The 15,877-nt window shown below is 52.6% G+C and overlaps 1 protein-coding gene across 6 annotated transcripts in view; it reads right to left on the reverse strand.

Annotated features, from left to right (window-relative positions):
* The window catches only part of FLT4 (fms related receptor tyrosine kinase 4), a 49,230-nt gene extending 41,855 nt beyond the window's left edge, over positions 1–7,375 (reverse strand). For 5 of the 6 annotated variants that reach the window (XM_009450334.3, XM_016954471.2, XM_009450337.4 and 2 more), the window contains exon 1: positions 7,234–7,373. In XM_009450334.3, the coding sequence (XP_009448609.1) occupies positions 7,234–7,291 (58 nt within the window). In that variant the 5' untranslated portion in view covers positions 7,292–7,373. Of the gene's footprint in view, positions 1–7,233 lie in introns of all 6 variants that reach the window. The other variant, XM_518160.7, reaches the window with a different exon arrangement.
* Between the last annotated feature and the right edge of the window lie 8,502 nt (positions 7,376–15,877).

Consider the following 15,877-nt stretch of genomic DNA (forward strand, 5'->3'; position numbering starts at 1 on the left):
GTGACCCTGTGTTGTCATCAGAGCATGGGGGCCTCGCTGGTGGGAGAGGATTCATGTGAGCTGAAAGGGGCGTTGTAGACTGATTAGGAGCTTGCTGGCCCAGGAGGCGGGCACACAGGCCAGAGTGCCGGTGACTTTGGGCCCTCAAGTAGATGGAGCAGATGGAGCATGGTGAAGGTGATGAGGCCGTGGAAGCAGCCCCAGGTCCCCAGCCGGCCTCGGGCCCTGTCCTGCTCGCTGGATGTACTCTCTCTCTCGATGGTGGCATGCCGGGGGGCTTCAACCCCACTCTGTGCTCCCACCCTCCCTGACAGCTCTCCTGGGCTCCAGTCCTGGAGGACCCCGGCCCTCGAGCCCAGCCCACATCTCACACTGGGGAGGATGACTGGAGGCACGGAGCTCACAACTGTGCACCTGCCAGAGGAGCAAGTACCACAAAGAATGAGAATTCCCAGCGCTGGAGAGAATGTGGAGAAGGAGGCACCCACACGGTAACGATAAACAGCATCCATACACCGATGGCAAATTCTCCAAATTCTCCTTTCCCAAGACCTCCTGCTACAACAGCAGCAAGCGTGCACCGAGCACTGTCCATGTGAAGCACAGCCCTACGCATGTGTGCATTCCACATGCCTTCACACCCCTGCGGTTGCCTCCGTATTGCCACTGTACAGATAGGAAGCTGGCACACAGAGGTTAACGCATTCCAAAACACATGACCATTCAGATATTGTCTTGGGAAGACAGGATTAGGGGAAGCTACTATTCATTCTACAGATGTCTGTATAATTTGCATTTCTGCATTTTACAAAATGTAATCATCTCTTCCATCAGCGCGGGAAACACTGCTCTCCCTCCCACTAGGTTGGCTGTCCAGGTGATGCTCACCCACCAGACATTCCTGACCCCGCTCATCCCCCACAGCCAATCGGTCACCAAATGCCTCCATTCTGAGCTGAAATGGGCTTTGCAGACTGAGTAGGAGCGGGCCCAGGAGGAGGGCACCGTGGGGGGGGTGGCTGAGAGTGCCAGGCCCCTGCCCCCACCTCTCCTCACCATCCTGACCGCAGCTTGGCGTGGATGCTTTCTGGCCGCAGAACCCCTCCCGGGCATTGCAGGGGTGCTGTCCCTCCACTTTCCCTCCTCCCCTCCCCGCTGCAGGCCAGCCTCAATGGCTCCCCCCCGGGTGGCAACACCAGTGTCTCCCACTGGCCCAGTCCTTGCTCGGGGTCAGATGATCTTTCTAGAACACAAGTCCCTCTCCTGCCTAAAACCATCCCCTGCCCCTTTGCTGCTTATGGGCAGAATCTGGCACCTCCTTGGCCTCCCTGCCACCCGCCCGGTGCGGCTCCAGACCTCCATGTGCCCTAGATCTGGAACAGCCCCTCCCCACCTCTGATGTCTGAGCTGCTGTGCCGCTTCCCCAGCATCTCACACCGAGGCTCCCCACCCAGGACTCCTGCACTTTACCATAGCTCTGTGGAGCGGCCGGCTCATTACCACTTTTAACAGGTTTTTTTTTTTGAGGCGGAGTCTCGCCCTGTCGCCCAGGCTGTAGTGCAGTGGCACGGTCTCGGCTCACTGCAACCTCTGCCTCCCAGTTTCAAACAGTTCTCCTGCCTCAGCCTCCCAAGTAGTTGGGATTACAGACGCCTGCCACCGCGCAGCTAATTTTTGTATTTTTAGTAGAGATGGGGTTTCACTGTGTTGGCCAGGCTCTCAAACTCTTAACCTTGTGATCCGCCCGCCTTGGCCTCCCGAAGTGCTGGGATTACAGGCGTGAGCCACCATGACCGGCCCTTAACAGTTCTTTAGTTCAAGACAAGGGCTTCTGTGTGTCTTTTCGTCGTGGCATATTCCCAGGATTGGACTTGGCCAGCAATTTACCCGTGGCTGGTTTTGAGGATCCAAGGGACCAAAAGAAGCCATAGAATGTGTGGGCAGGTGTAGGCGTGAGCGGAAAGAGGGCACAGGGTACCGGGAGGGTGGAGAGGCTGTGCAGGGAGGGGCACGCCGGGCGCGTGGTGGACCTGGGGGAAATGTCTGCAACATGCTGCTTTGTAAAGGTCTCTGGGACAGCAAAGTAAAAATGGCCATGAGGTGGTTAGAAATTGAAGAGTCCACCTGGCCAGCCCTCTAGGGCATTCCCTGGGGAATGTGGACAGTGGCCTGTGTGCCTGCCCCTTCTTTCCCGCTTGGCCCCCATGCTATTTGGAACCAGATGTCAGACACCTATTACCCCCCTGAAATGAGCCATCTATTATCTAGAGAGCCGTTTCACCCTTGTGGCCTGAATTTCCTAATCTCCAAAATAAGCATAATAAGGTCTGCGTGACGAGGTTAAAACCTGTACGTGCCCTGCGGTGAAGCAATCTGAGAAACCACTTCACACGGAGGTGCGGCCCACTGCCGGACACGCCACATCTGTGTGCATGTGCCGGTGCACGCTTGCTGCTTAAAACAAATCAATCTCCATTTGGTAGAATTTAGAGTAGCTTCGAGGACAGCGTGTCGAGTTGGGTGATGATAGGGGCTTCCCCTAAACCCACCTGAAAGTCTGAGGCACACTGTGAGCGGGAACGAAGCCATCACCTGCCCCGGAGGCCCCTTCCGCTTGGAGCAGCACCGTCTGCCTGGAGTTCCCAGTAGTCTCCCAAAGGGCATGTCCAGGGTGGGCGAGAGGCCATGGTGCTGGGGGGCTGGTGTGTGCAGTGGGTGTAGGCTGGGTGGACGCGGGGCTAGGGACAGCCTGGGACTCCAGCAGGAAGGGCCGGTACCATGAGCCCAAGAAGCTGGTGCTTATCTTGTGGGTGAGTGGGGGGGGTGCCCTGAAGGCTCAGATTTGTATTTTACAGCAGTCCCTTTGGGGCAGAATGGAGACAAATTTCTGGAAGATGCTGGAAACAGGGAGTGGTGATGAGGTTGAGAAGGGCTGGACCTGCGGGGAGCGTGGGCTGCCTGAGTACCCCGTGGGGGTGGAGACCAGGAGGAGGGGGCCTGAGCAGATGCCAAGCTCCCAGCACACGGCCGCCGTGGGGCAGCCAGCTATGCCAGGCAGTTTCCCCGGCTTCCGTGGGGTCAAGGCTCTGCTTGCTGGCCGGCAGGACGAGCGGCGTTATCAGACAACCCAGCTGGCGCAGAGGTGGCCCCCCAGTGCTGCTAAATCGGGGCCACCAGCTCCTGCCGCAGGAAGAGGGAAATGCAGGCAGGATGTCCTCTCCTGTGGCCGACAAGTCCTTTCCCATGAACCCCTGCTGACCTCGCCGGCCACGTGGCGGGCCTCCCCTACTCACCACCTGGATCTACCCAGGCCTGGCCGTGGGCTAGGGTGGTGCGGGCCTCAGACGGGGCCGGGGGTGTGCCTGCTGTTACCCCGTCCAGCCCGGCCAGGGCTGGCGCCCTGCTCCTCCTCCGGGAATGAATGCCCGCATCTTCCTGCTCCCAGACCTGTCTCCTCAGTGTGACCGGAAAACCCAGATTCCAGAGGAAGCCAGTGTCTGAAAAGGATCGAAACTCAGGAATCCCTGGCTCCAGCTGGACACACTGACTGAATCTTGCTCAGAGTCTAGGGGGTGTGAGAGGCTCTCCAGACCCCTCTCCCTGCCCACCCCCAACTCCGAGGGGCATCTCAGAGGGACGTGGGGCATAGGCCTTGGTGGAGAGAAAACTGCCCTGTGGAGGAAAATACGGCAGCAGGAGGGGAGTAAGCCAGACACAGAGAAGAACCTCCCCTTGCAGCTGATTCGCTTAATTTCCCTGGTTCCCCCATTCCCCTCTGTCCCATCATACTCAAGTGCTCCCAACTTTCCTCCCTCCTTATCTGGCCGGGTGCATCAGCTGAGGTCTCCCAGGAAATCCCATTGCCTACCTCCACCCAAGGTCCTGCTCCTCTCCCAGGGTCTCCCTTTGATAAATTATCCTTGAAGCCAGAGACCTGGGACTTCCTCTGTCCCCACCATCCCCAGCTGCTACCTGCCTCCACCCCAGTTTATCCGCTGGGTTATCCACTTGCAGTTCCTGTCTCCCCTGGACACCAGCCTCCTTGCTGCTGGCACTGCCCCGTCTCCAGCCTCGTTTCCCCTACCTCCCATCCACTCCTCCCAGACTCTAACCTCACCGGACCACCCACTTGGCCACATTCACCATCTGGACTTGCCTGTCTCTGGGGCTTCATGGGGTTCTTTGCTCTGCTTGGAATTCCCTGTCCTGGAGTTCTGCAGACCCCACCAGGAAGCCCTTAGCTGGAAGTGACACCGCCTTCCTGTGCAGCTTACAGCCACCAGCTGGGCCTCACCAGGGCCCCTGAACACTTTCATCCCTGGGCAATACACGTCTGATGGCATGTCTGTGTCCCTGCAAGGCACAGGAAACCCCTGTGCGATGGGGCCAGGTCCAAGTCCTCCCTGGGCCACCCCGAACAGGCACTATGCTGGGGTCTTGCATAGAACTGCAGGCTCCTTCCCTGGGTCGGGGTGCCACTGCTGGGGGTTACAGTGAAGAATTCGCCAGACAGACCACACATCACACCTCGTACCCTGTCTGGGCCCAGCCATGTGGGCCCTATGCTCTGGGAGGGCTCAGGACTCCTTCAGCCACACTGGCTCTGTGCCATAGGCCTGGTGGACGAGGGAACAGCACCTGCATTCGAGTCCTCAGAGCCCTGAGCTGGAGCAGAAGGTCCCCAGGCCCAAGTAAAGTGGGCCTGATCCCCACATCCTGCCTGCAGTGACTTGCATCCCTGGGCCACACATCTGTCCACATCTGGGCCTTTGTGACCCAGGTCGCAGCAAGGGCAAACGTCCTGAGACCAGGCCACTCCAGATGCCCAGCAGACCCTGCTCCTGCATGTCCCTGAGCTGGTAGCCACAGTGCAGAGGTGCCAATGGCCTCTCTCTAGACTAAGCCCCAAGAGACATCTGTGACCTACCCTCTCCACCGGGGCAAGACTGTGGAACTGCAGCAGGCATCTGGGTCTTGGAGTCCAGCCCAAGCACACACAACCCACACAACCTCGGGGCTTGTCAGCTTGTGCCATGGCTATGCTTGTGCCATGACTATGCTTGTGCCATGGCTATGCTTGTGCCATGGCTATGCTTGGGGAAACTGAGGTGCAGGGAGGGGAAAGGAGGGGGCCCAGGTCACACAGAAAGGACTTTACGGCAGAGGCAGGACAAGAGTCTGGTTCTATGATCAATAGCACACTTTTAAGGGGTCAGCTTCAGGATGCTCAGGCTTCTGGCCTGCTCCCACCGGACCAGCTGCCCTGACACCCGACTGCAGCTCCCACCGGACCAGCTGCCCTGACACCTGACTGCAGCTCCCACCGGACCAGCTGCCCTGACACCCGACTGCAGCTGAGGGCTTGTGCTCCCGCCATGGCATCCCCCATCAAGCTGGGGGCTCCCGGGGTCTTCAGCCTAGCAGGGGGTACAGCAAGGTGCAGGGCTCACGGAGGGATGACCTCTGTCTTCACTGCCATCTCCCCACCAGCCAAACCCAGGTCCAGCCCAGGACACCCCTCTCCATGGGGCCCCCAACTAATGCCCTCTCTCCTCTTCATAACTGGGTCACTAAGAGTCACTACTTACTGCAGGGAATAGCTTCCTCACCCTTCACCCCACGTCCCTCTGTGCTCCACCCAGGAGCACCAGGACACTGGCCTCTCCTGGTTCTCCTTATACCTGCAGAATGTTCCCTGGATCCCTGGAAGCCCCCTTGCCCTCTGGGCCCCTCCTCCAGGGTTCCCCTCCCGGGTCTCTCTCTTCCTCTCCAGCTACTCAACCCAGCTCAGACACTGCGCCCAGGTGCCTGTCCCATGTCTCCTCCAGGATAAGCGTCTCCCATTCTACAGCCCTGCAGTCCAACCAAGGTCTACCAGCCACTCGACAAATACATCCTGAGCACCTGTGGGAGCCTGGTCCTGGGCTGGGTCCAGGAGGGCCAAGGGCAGCGCCCTGATCTGGCCTGCCCGACTCGGAGGCCCAGATAGATGTTCTCCACCCTCCTCCCCTGGTTGAGCCAGACCTGCCCCCTCTCCTGTCCTCTGCCCTTCAGCCAGTGGACATACAGGTGGTGAGCAAAGGCAGGCTTTGTCAGGCTTACTTTGGGCCTCCTGGGGACCTTGGAGAAGTGACACATGTCCTTGGTCTAAGCTTCTCCATGTGTAAAATGGGTCTGACACTCCCTGTGAGAATTACAAGCATGTAAAGCCAGTATTTAATTCCTATGGCGTGCAGAAATGTTGAGGTCCCCATCGCTGACTTCAGGGCTCCCGGCACTCCCCTTCAGACACTGGAACCCCTGACCCCGCCCTTACACCGTTTGATTTCCAGGGACACCAGCTCCGTGGGGGCTCCCAGCTCATCTTCTCAGCTTCCTCCCTGACATCTCCATCCACTCCCTCTGCCCCCCGCTCATCCCCCACAGTCCCTCTTTCCAACCCCTCCGCCTCCGCTTCAGGTCTGCGTCTCTCCCCGCCAGAGCCACATTCCCAACACAAACCGAACCCCGCCTCTCCTGTGCAGGGGACCCTCCCGTGGGGGTCTCTGCTCCTCAGCTGGCCTTCAAGGCCCCTGTCCCCTCAAATCCGGGGACCCCTGGCCTTCCGCCCCTTCTGCGGCGCTGACAGCCCGCGATTCGCCTCCTCAAGATTCGTCTCCAGTGCCAGCGTGCACCTGCACCCGTCCGCCTCGGGCGCGCGGTAGTCCCCAGCCCCTGTCCCCGCAGTCGCCGGCCACGGGAAGGGGGAAGCCCGTCTCGAGCGCCCTCTGGGGGACCGACCGCGAGCGGAGACGCTGGGCGTCGGGAAGTGCGCACCCGAGTCTGGGGCCCGGCCGGGATGGCCGGGATCTCCGGCGCGCGTGGGTCGGGACGGCGCGGCGCGGGGAGCCCGCGGGGAAGCGAGTAAGGGCGCGAAGGATCCGGGCTCAGCGCGCAGCCCGGCAGGGCCCGGCTCCGAGGACGCCGAGCCACCGACGGAGAAGCGGATTCAGGGGCCGGGAGGGCTCGGCCCGGCCGCCCTGGCCCTGACCCGGCTGCAGTCCCCGCCCGCCCCTTCCTCATCCCGAGGTCCCGGGCCCCAAGCGCCGTGCTCCCCTCAGGCGTCCGCGCACCGGGGCCACCGTGTCCCCCGCCCGTACCCGTCGGAGCGGTCTCAGCGCCCGCCCCAGGTGCGCGGTACCCCCTCCCCGGCCAGCCCCACGCTCGGGCGGGTGGCCCGTTCGCCGCGCTCACCGTCCAGGAGTCCCAGGCAGAGCCACAGTCGCAGGCACAGCGCGGCGCCCGGCTGCATCTCCGGCCGCTGCGCGTGGGTCCGAGCTGAGCGGCCGCGGCTCGGGGCTGAAAGTGTCCGCGCGGGCGCGGGCGCCGGCTGGCCTGGGGCGGGGCGGGGCGGGGCGGGGGCCGGAGGCGGGCCGGGGATTCAGGCCGCTCCCCGCGCCCCCCCTCCCCCCGTCCCTCCCAGCCCGCCGCGGGGCGTCCGGTCCACCCGAGCAGTGCGCGCTCCGCACCACAGGGTCCGGGCCCCCTCCTGGGCGGCTCCGGGCGCGGGGACGCGGGTAACGCAGACGGCCTCGCTGTGCGCTCCGGAGGTAATGGAGCCTGGTGGGCAAAGGGGAGCAAAATGCGGCACGCGCTCTTTTCTGTCCTTTCTTTCCATCAGTAAAATCTAGACTAAGCAAAAAAGCAATACCTGTAAAAATAGCAGTATGTTACATCTTTGAAAATAGTGGCACCAGCTGGGGCAACATAGGGAGACCCAGTCTCAAAAATAAACAAATAAATAAATAAAATAATACGCCGAGCTTGGTTGTGCGCGCCTGTAATCCCAGCTTCTCGGGGGCTGAGGCAGGAGAATCGCTTGAACCCGGGAGAAGGAGGTTGCAGTGAGCCGAGATCGCGCCACTGCACTCCAGTCTGGGAGCCAAAAAAAAAAAAGCAAAAACAAAACCCGTTCAGCAGTGTTTAACTACCTGCACAGTGTCGATGGACAGTGTCGATGGACAGGGTCGATGGAAGCCGCACCCATGAGCGGGACACCCGGGATGACCGACCCCCTCCCTGCAGGCCTGACCTCCTAGCTTTAGAAGTCCCCCAAATGTTTTGTTCTCAGCTCAATCAGGACCCGCCCCCACCTTTTTAATAAAGCGACACTTTGCTTTTGCTTTCTGACTTGGCAACCCTCTTACAGACTTCCGTTCTCTTTTCAGTTTGTCTCTAGAATTTTCCTGTTTAATAATGAAGCCCATGACCATGACTGTCTCAACCTCCCTCCCTGCTTTTCGTTTCATTCACATTTTCCATCCCCCCACCCCCGCCCCCCAAAGCCCTTTCATCCTCGCCAAAAAGCAAGAGTAGATTTTCAATAACCACTACCAGCTCTCTCCAATCCAGGTAAGAAGTGGCTATATTATTAAGCTGGAATCACAAATCAGTGCGGATAGTGTAGATAATTTAACAAATAAGGTTGGGGAAACTAGGTAACCAAGTGATACATGAAGTTAGGTATTTATCAATCATATATTGATTTTTTTTAGCTTTGAAAGATTATGAGATGTAACACACTTATGGAAAGTACATAATATATCAGCATATTATAAACCTGAATTTTAAAGCAACAAATACCTGTGTTTCCATTCCCCAGGCCAAGGGATGTAGAATGACATCCCCACATCCCCTCACTTCCCATCACAAACCCCTCACTAACCCCCGAAGATGTCCACTACCCTGGCATTATCATTTCCCTGCTTTTCTTTATCATTTTATCATCAAAATATATGTTTTGCTTTTTTTTTCAGAATGTACTTTTTTTTTTTCCCTCAGACAAAGGCTCCCTCTTGTTGCCCAGGCTGGAGTGCAGTGGGACGATCTCACTGCACTGCAATGCAACCTCTGCCTCCTGGGGTCAAGCAATTCTCCCGCCTCAGCCTCCTGAGTGAGTAGCTGTGATTCCAGGCGCCTGGCACCATGCCCGGCTAATTTTTGTATTTTTAGTAGAGATGGGGGTTTAACCATGTTGACCAGGCTGGTCTCAAACTCCTGACCTCCTGATCTGCCCACCTCAGCCTCCCAAAGTGCTGGGATTATAGGCATGAGCCGCTGTGCCCTGCCCAGAATATACTTGTTTTTTGTTTGTTTGTTTGTTTTTTTAGACAGGGTCTCACTTTGTCACCCAGGCTGGAGTGCAGTGACATGATATCTGCTCACTGCAGCCTCAACACCCCCCGGGCTCAAATGATCCTCCCACCTCAGCCTCCCAAGTAGCTGGGACCACAGGTGTGCGCCACCACACCCAGTGACTTTTTTGCATAGCTGGGTTTTCGCCACGTTGCCCAAGCTGGTCTTGAACTCCTGGGCTCAAGTGATCCACCTGCCTCAGCCTCCCAGAATGCTGGGATGACAGGGATGAGCCGCCGCATCCGGCCAGAATGTGCTTTTAAAATTTTAAAGTATACGTAGAGGACGTAAGTGCAGATTTCTTAATTCATATATTGTGTACAGGTGAAGTCTGGGCTTTTGGTGTACGCGTCACCTGTATAGTGGACACTCTACCCAAAAGGTGATTTTTCAGCCCTTGCCCCTTTCCCTCCCTCCCTGCTTTTGGAGTCTCCAGTGTCTATTACTCCTCTGTTTGTGTCCCTACTGTTTAGCTCACATTTTGCTTGTTGTTTTTTTTCACTTTATCTCAGTGCATTCATACCATTTATATTCTTTTGCTCAACACCATTAGTGAGATTCATCTATATTGCTGTGATGATCTATACTTTGCTCATTTTCGTAACTTCAAAGTTTTCCACAGTAGTATACACCACAATTTGTCCACCTACTATTAATGGAAGTTTGAGTGGTTACCAGTTTCCAACTTTTGCCACAGCACTCTTGTATGTGTTTCCTGGTGTACACATGCTGTCTTCAACTTTGGTAGCCAGTGCCAAGTATTTTTTCAAGTGATTTGTACCATTTTGCATGTTCACAACAGTGTAAGCAGTTACCGTTGCTGCACACCTTTACTCACAGTATCGTCAGTTTTGGTTTTTAAAATGTGGCCATTCTAGTTGGTTTGCGTTGGCATCTCATTGCGGTTTCATGAGCTTTTTTTTTTTTTTTGAGACAGAGCCTTGCTCTGTTCCCAGGCTGGAGTGCAATGGCGCGATCCTGGCTCGCTGCAACTTCCGCCTCCCAGGTTCAAGTAATTCTCCTGCCTCAGCCCCTGGAGAAGCTGGGATTACAGGCATGTGCCACCACGCCCAGCTAATTTTTGTATTTTTAGTAGAGACGGGATTTCACCATGTTAGCCAGGCTGGCCTCAAACTCCTGACCTCGGGTGATCCACCCGCCTCAGTACCCCGAAGTGCTGGGATTAACGGAGCTGAGCCACCGTGCCTGATCTATTAGCTTTTCCTTAATTACCATTGCGGTTGAGCACATTTTTATAATTGGCCATTTAGATTTCAAGTCTTTTGCTCTTTACTACTCCCCATCTGTCTTTTTCTTATTGATTTGTAGTTCTTTATATATTCTGCATATGAGTCTTTTATCAGTCCCTTTATTATTGCTGCATAATGAAGTACTCCAAGATGTTGTGGGGCAAAGCAGCAATTTCGTTTTGCTCATGCTTTTGAGAGTCAGGAATTTGACAAGGGCTTACTTAGCTGGGTTGGGTGCCCGGTGGTTGGTGCTGGCTGTTGTCCAGAAGCTCAGCTGGGGCTGCCAACCAGTGCGCCCATTCAGTGTCTTTCCAGCATGACAATCCCACACTAGTTGAAGTTCTTGTGTAGCAGGTGGCTTCCCCAGAGTGACTATCCAAGAGAACTAGGTGGAAACTAGATAGTCTCGAAGAAGTCACAGCCTGCCTAGGGGACATGTTCCCCACAATTACTAGAGAGAGGCAAGGTCACATGCAGAAGAGCATGTGGGATGCAGACACTGCCAAGGCCATCTGTGGAAAAGGAACTTGAGTACATTGTGCTACACATCTCCTCTCATTCGGGGTCTGACTTTTCACTTCCTTAATGCTCTCTCTTTTTGGGAGGCAGGATTAAGACAGAAGATTTTCATTTTAACACAGCACACTTATGAATTGGTTTCCTTATGGCTGGCGTTGCTTGTGTCTCATTATTTTATTACTAGTATTTTTTGTTTGCGATGGAGCCGTGCTCTGTTGCCCAGGCGGGAGTGCAGTGGCAAGATCTCGGTTCACTGCAACCTCCGCCTCCTGGGTTCAAGCGATTCTCCTGCCTCAGCCTCCTGAGTAGCTGGGACTACATGCGTGTGCCACCATGCCTGGCTAAATTTTGTATTTTTAGTAGAGATGGGGTTTCGTCATGTTGGCCAGGCTGGTCATGAACTCTTGACCTCAGGTGATCCGCCCACCTCGGCCTCCCAAAGTGCTGGGATTACAGGCGTGAGCCACCGCGCCCGGCCTTGTGTTCTTTTAAAGAAACCTTTATCTTGATGTCATGAAGATATTTACTATTTTTTATCACTTATAAATTTTAATGTTTTATTTTCTCTTTCATATTTAGACCTGCGGGCCCTGGAATTGCCTTCTCTGTGTAGCGTAAAGTAGGTTCATGTGTCGAGTTTCTGTCTTTCACCCCGTAAAGATATCTTGCTACTGGCCGGGCACCGTGGCTCACACCTGTAATCCCAGCACTCTCGGAGGCCGAGGTGGGCAGATCACGAGGTCAGGAGATCGAGACCATCCTAGCGAACACGGTGAAACCCCGTCTCTACCAAAAAATACAAAAAAATTAGCTAGGTGTGGTGGCGGGCGTCTGTAGTCCCAGCTACTCGGGAGGGTGAGGCAGGAGGATGGCGTGAACCTGGGAGGCGGAGCTTGCAGTGAGCAGAGATTGCACCACTGCACTCCACCCTGGGTGATGGAGTGAGAGTCCGTCTCAAAAAAAAAAAAAAAAAAAAAGGTATCTTGCTATCTCATGACCATGATGAGAAGGTCATTCTTTCTACACTTTTCTCTAGTTCCCCCTCAGTCATACATTAACGATTGACACGGAATGGTTCATTTTCTCAGCTTTGTCTATTTTTGTACTGATACTGTCACCAAAACATCACAGGTTCCGTCTAGGTCCGGCCGCCCACCATACAGAAAGCCAATGACAGAGGAGAGAAGTATTGTCAAGGAGGAACGTTTTAATCAGGTGCTGTGGCTGACAAATCCATCTCCCTGACCAACTAAAACCAGGGCTTTACATAGCAAGGAAGAAATGAAACAATGTGTAACAAAACAGAAACTAAGGAGGGGCAAGGAAGCAATCATGATGGATGAACGGTCCAGCATCATTGTCTGGATGTGGAGATCTGGCGATTCTCAGTTCTTTGATACTTTATTTTTTTATTTTTTTTATTGAGGACTGAAGGTTGTTTCCTGAGGAAGGAACTCAGCTAAAACAAACTTAAGGTTCAAGCTTTAAGACCAGAAGCGTCCATTTCTACATTTATCCAAAAAAACTATCTATGGGACTATTGAGTCGGTTTCAATAGTACCATATCTTCATTACCTTAGTTATATAAAAATCTACATATCTGGAAGCGTAAATCCTTCCAACCTGTTCCTCAAAAGTGACTTTGGAATTTTTCACAAGTTGAATTTTCATTTAAATTTTAGACTTATTTTTAATCAGCTTCCACACATACATGATATGCTGGGATTTTGATTAGAGTTACAATTAGCCTATGACCAATTTGGGGCGAACCAACTTTCTTTTAATCCATAAACATGGAATATCTCTTCGTTTTTATTTTTAATATATATGATGGTTAATATTGAGTGTCAACTTGATTGGATTGAAGGATGCAAAGTATTGTTCCTGGGTGTGTCTGTGAGGGTGTCGCCAAAGGAGATGAACATTTGAGTCAGTGGGCTGGGAGAGGCAGACCCACCCTCAGTCTGGGTGAGCACCATCTAATCAACTGCCAGCACGGCTAGAACAAAGCAGGCAGAAGAACGTGGAAGGACTGAAAGAATGTACTTTTTTTTTTGAGACGGAGTTTCGCTCTTGTTGCCCAGGCTGGAGTGCAGTGGCGCGATCTTGGCTCACTGTAACCTCTGCCTCCCGGGTTCAAGTGATTCTCCTGCCTCAGCCTCATGAGTAGCTGGGATCACAGGCACGCACCACCACACCCGGCTAATTTTGTATTTTTCATAAAGATGGGGTTTCTCCATGTTGGTCAGGCTGGTCTCGAACTCCCGACCTCAGGTGATTCACCCGCCTTGGCCTCCCAAATTGCTGGGATTACAGGCGTGAGCCACTGCGCCCAGCCTCGTCTGTATTTCTTAAATTAGTCTAGCTAATGGTTTGTCAGTTTCATTTATCTTGTCAAAAGAAAACTTTGTTTCGTTGATCTTTTAAAAAATTGTCTCTATTTTGTTTATTTTTGCTCTGATCTTTATTATATCTTTTCTTTTTACTAATTTTGGGTCTGGTTTGCTCTTGTTTTTTTGAGGTGTACTATTAGGTTATTTGGAATTTTTCTATTTTTTTGATGTAGGAGCTTATTGTTATAAACTTCCCTCTTAGTACTGCTTTTGCGGCAACCCTTAGGTTTTGGTGTGTTTCAGTAAAATTTTAAATTACCCTCTTAATTTCTCCTTTGACTATTCAGGAACACGTTTAATTTCCACATATTTGTACAGTTTCCAAAATTCTCTTCTTACTGATTTTCTAGTTTTATTCCAGTGTGGTCAGCAAAGATACTTGATCTGATTTCAATTTGCTAGAATTTGTTGACACTTGTTTTGTGGCCTAAGATATGGTGTATCCTGGAGAATATTCTATGTGCTGATAAGAAGAATGTGTATTCGGTGAAACCCCGTCTCTACTAAAAATACAAAAAAAAAAAAAAAAAAATAGGGCGTGGTGGCGGGCGCCTGTAGTCCCAGCTACTCAGGAGGCTGAGGCAGGAGAATCGCTTGAACCCGGGAGGCAGAGCTTGCACTGAGCTGAGATCGCGCCACTGCACTCCAGTCTGGGCGACAAAGCGAGACTCTGTCTCAAAAAAAAAAAAAAAAAAAAAGAATATGTATTCTGGCCAGAGGCGGTGGCTCATGTCTGTAATCCCAGCACTTTGGGAGGCTGAGGCGGGCGGATCATGAGGTCAGGAGTTCGAGACCAGCCTGGCCAACATGATGAAACCCCGTTTCTACTAAAGATACAAAAAATTAGCTGGGCGTGATGGCATGTGCCTGTAATCCCAGCTACTCAGGAGGCTGAGGCAAGAGAATTGCTTGAATCTGGGAGGCCACTGCACTCCAGCCTGGGCAACAGAGCGAGACTCCGTCTCAAAAAAAAAAAAGTGTATTCTGCAGCTGTTGGATGAAACGTTCTGTAATATCAGTTATGTCCATTTGGTCTAGAGTATAGATTTAACTCCAGTGTTCTTTACTGATTTTCTCTTGGGATCGTCTGCCCACTCCTGGAAGTGGGGTGTTGAATAGGGGTCCCCTATTATCATCGGATTGCAGTCTGTTTCTCCCTTTAGATCTATTAATATTTGCTTTCTACATTTGAGTGCTCTGGTATTGGGTACACTTATATTTGTAATTGTGATATCCTTTTTCTGAATGGCCTCCTTTGTCATAATATAATGACCTTGCTTGTATATTTTTACACTTTCTGACTTCAATTCTATTTTGTCTGATATAAGTATAGCTACTCTTCTTCTCTTTTAGTTTCCATTTGCATAGAATATATTTTTCTACCCCTTCACTTTCGGTCTACCTGTGTCCTTACAGCTGAGCTGAGGCAGCATAGAATTGAGTCTTGCCTTTTTATTTATTCAGCCCCTCTACATCTTTGAGATAATTTAATCCATTTATATTTTGGGTCGTTATTGATAGGCTGTACTTACTCCTGCCATTTTGTTAAATTGTTTTCTAGTTGTTTTGTAGAGCTTCTGTTTTCCTCCTCTGTGGTTTGATGGCTTTCTACTCCGGTATGGTTTGGTTCTTTTCTTTTTATCTTTTGTGCATCTATTACAGGCTTTTGCTTTGTGATTACCCTGAGGCTTACATAAAACATCTTATAACAAGTTAATTTAAGATGGTAATAGCTTAATTTTGATCTCATACAGAAACTCTCCATTTTTACTCTTCCTCCTCCCAGGTTTTATGGTTTTGATGCTGCACTTAATGTCTTTTAATAAAATGGATCCTTTAGCAATTATTGTAGCTTTATTTATTTATATTATTTTATTTTTGAGATGGAGTCTCACTTTGTGGCCTAGGCTGGAATGCAGTGGTGCAATGTCGGCTCACTGCAACCTCTGCCTCCCGGGTTCAAGCGATTCTCCTGCCTCAGCTTCCTGAGTAGCTGGGATTACAGGCACACACCACCACACCCGGCTAATTTTTGTATTTTTAGTAGAGACCGGGTTTCGCCATGTTGGTCAGGCTGGTCTTAAACTCCTGACCTCGTGATCTGCCCGCCTCGGCCTTCCAGATTGCTGGGATTCCATGCGTGAGCCACCGCTCCAGGCCTATTTATTTATTTATTTTTAGATGGAGTGGCAGATCTTGGCTCACCACAACCTCTGCCTCCCGGGTTCAAGTGATTCTCCTGCCTCAGCCTCCCGAGTAGCTGGAACTACAGGCGCACATGCCACCAAGCCCCGCCAATTTTTGTATTTTTAGTAGAGACGGGGTTTCACTATGTTGGCCAGGCTGGTCTTGAACTCCTGACCTGGTGATCTGCCCGCCTCGGCCTCCCAAAGTGCTGGGATTACAGGCGTGAGCCACTGCGCCCGGCCTTAGTTATTTTTTAATAGATTTGACATTTGACCTTTCTTTTCTTTTTCACTGACAGGATCTTGCTCTGTCCCCCAGGCTGGAGTGATTAGTGATGTCCAGGATCTTTTTCAT

Source organism: Pan troglodytes, chromosome 4 (genome assembly GCF_028858775.2).
Source record: "Pan troglodytes isolate AG18354 chromosome 4, NHGRI_mPanTro3-v2.0_pri, whole genome shotgun sequence".
In the NCBI taxonomy this organism is placed as follows: domain Eukaryota; kingdom Metazoa; phylum Chordata; class Mammalia; order Primates; family Hominidae; genus Pan; species Pan troglodytes.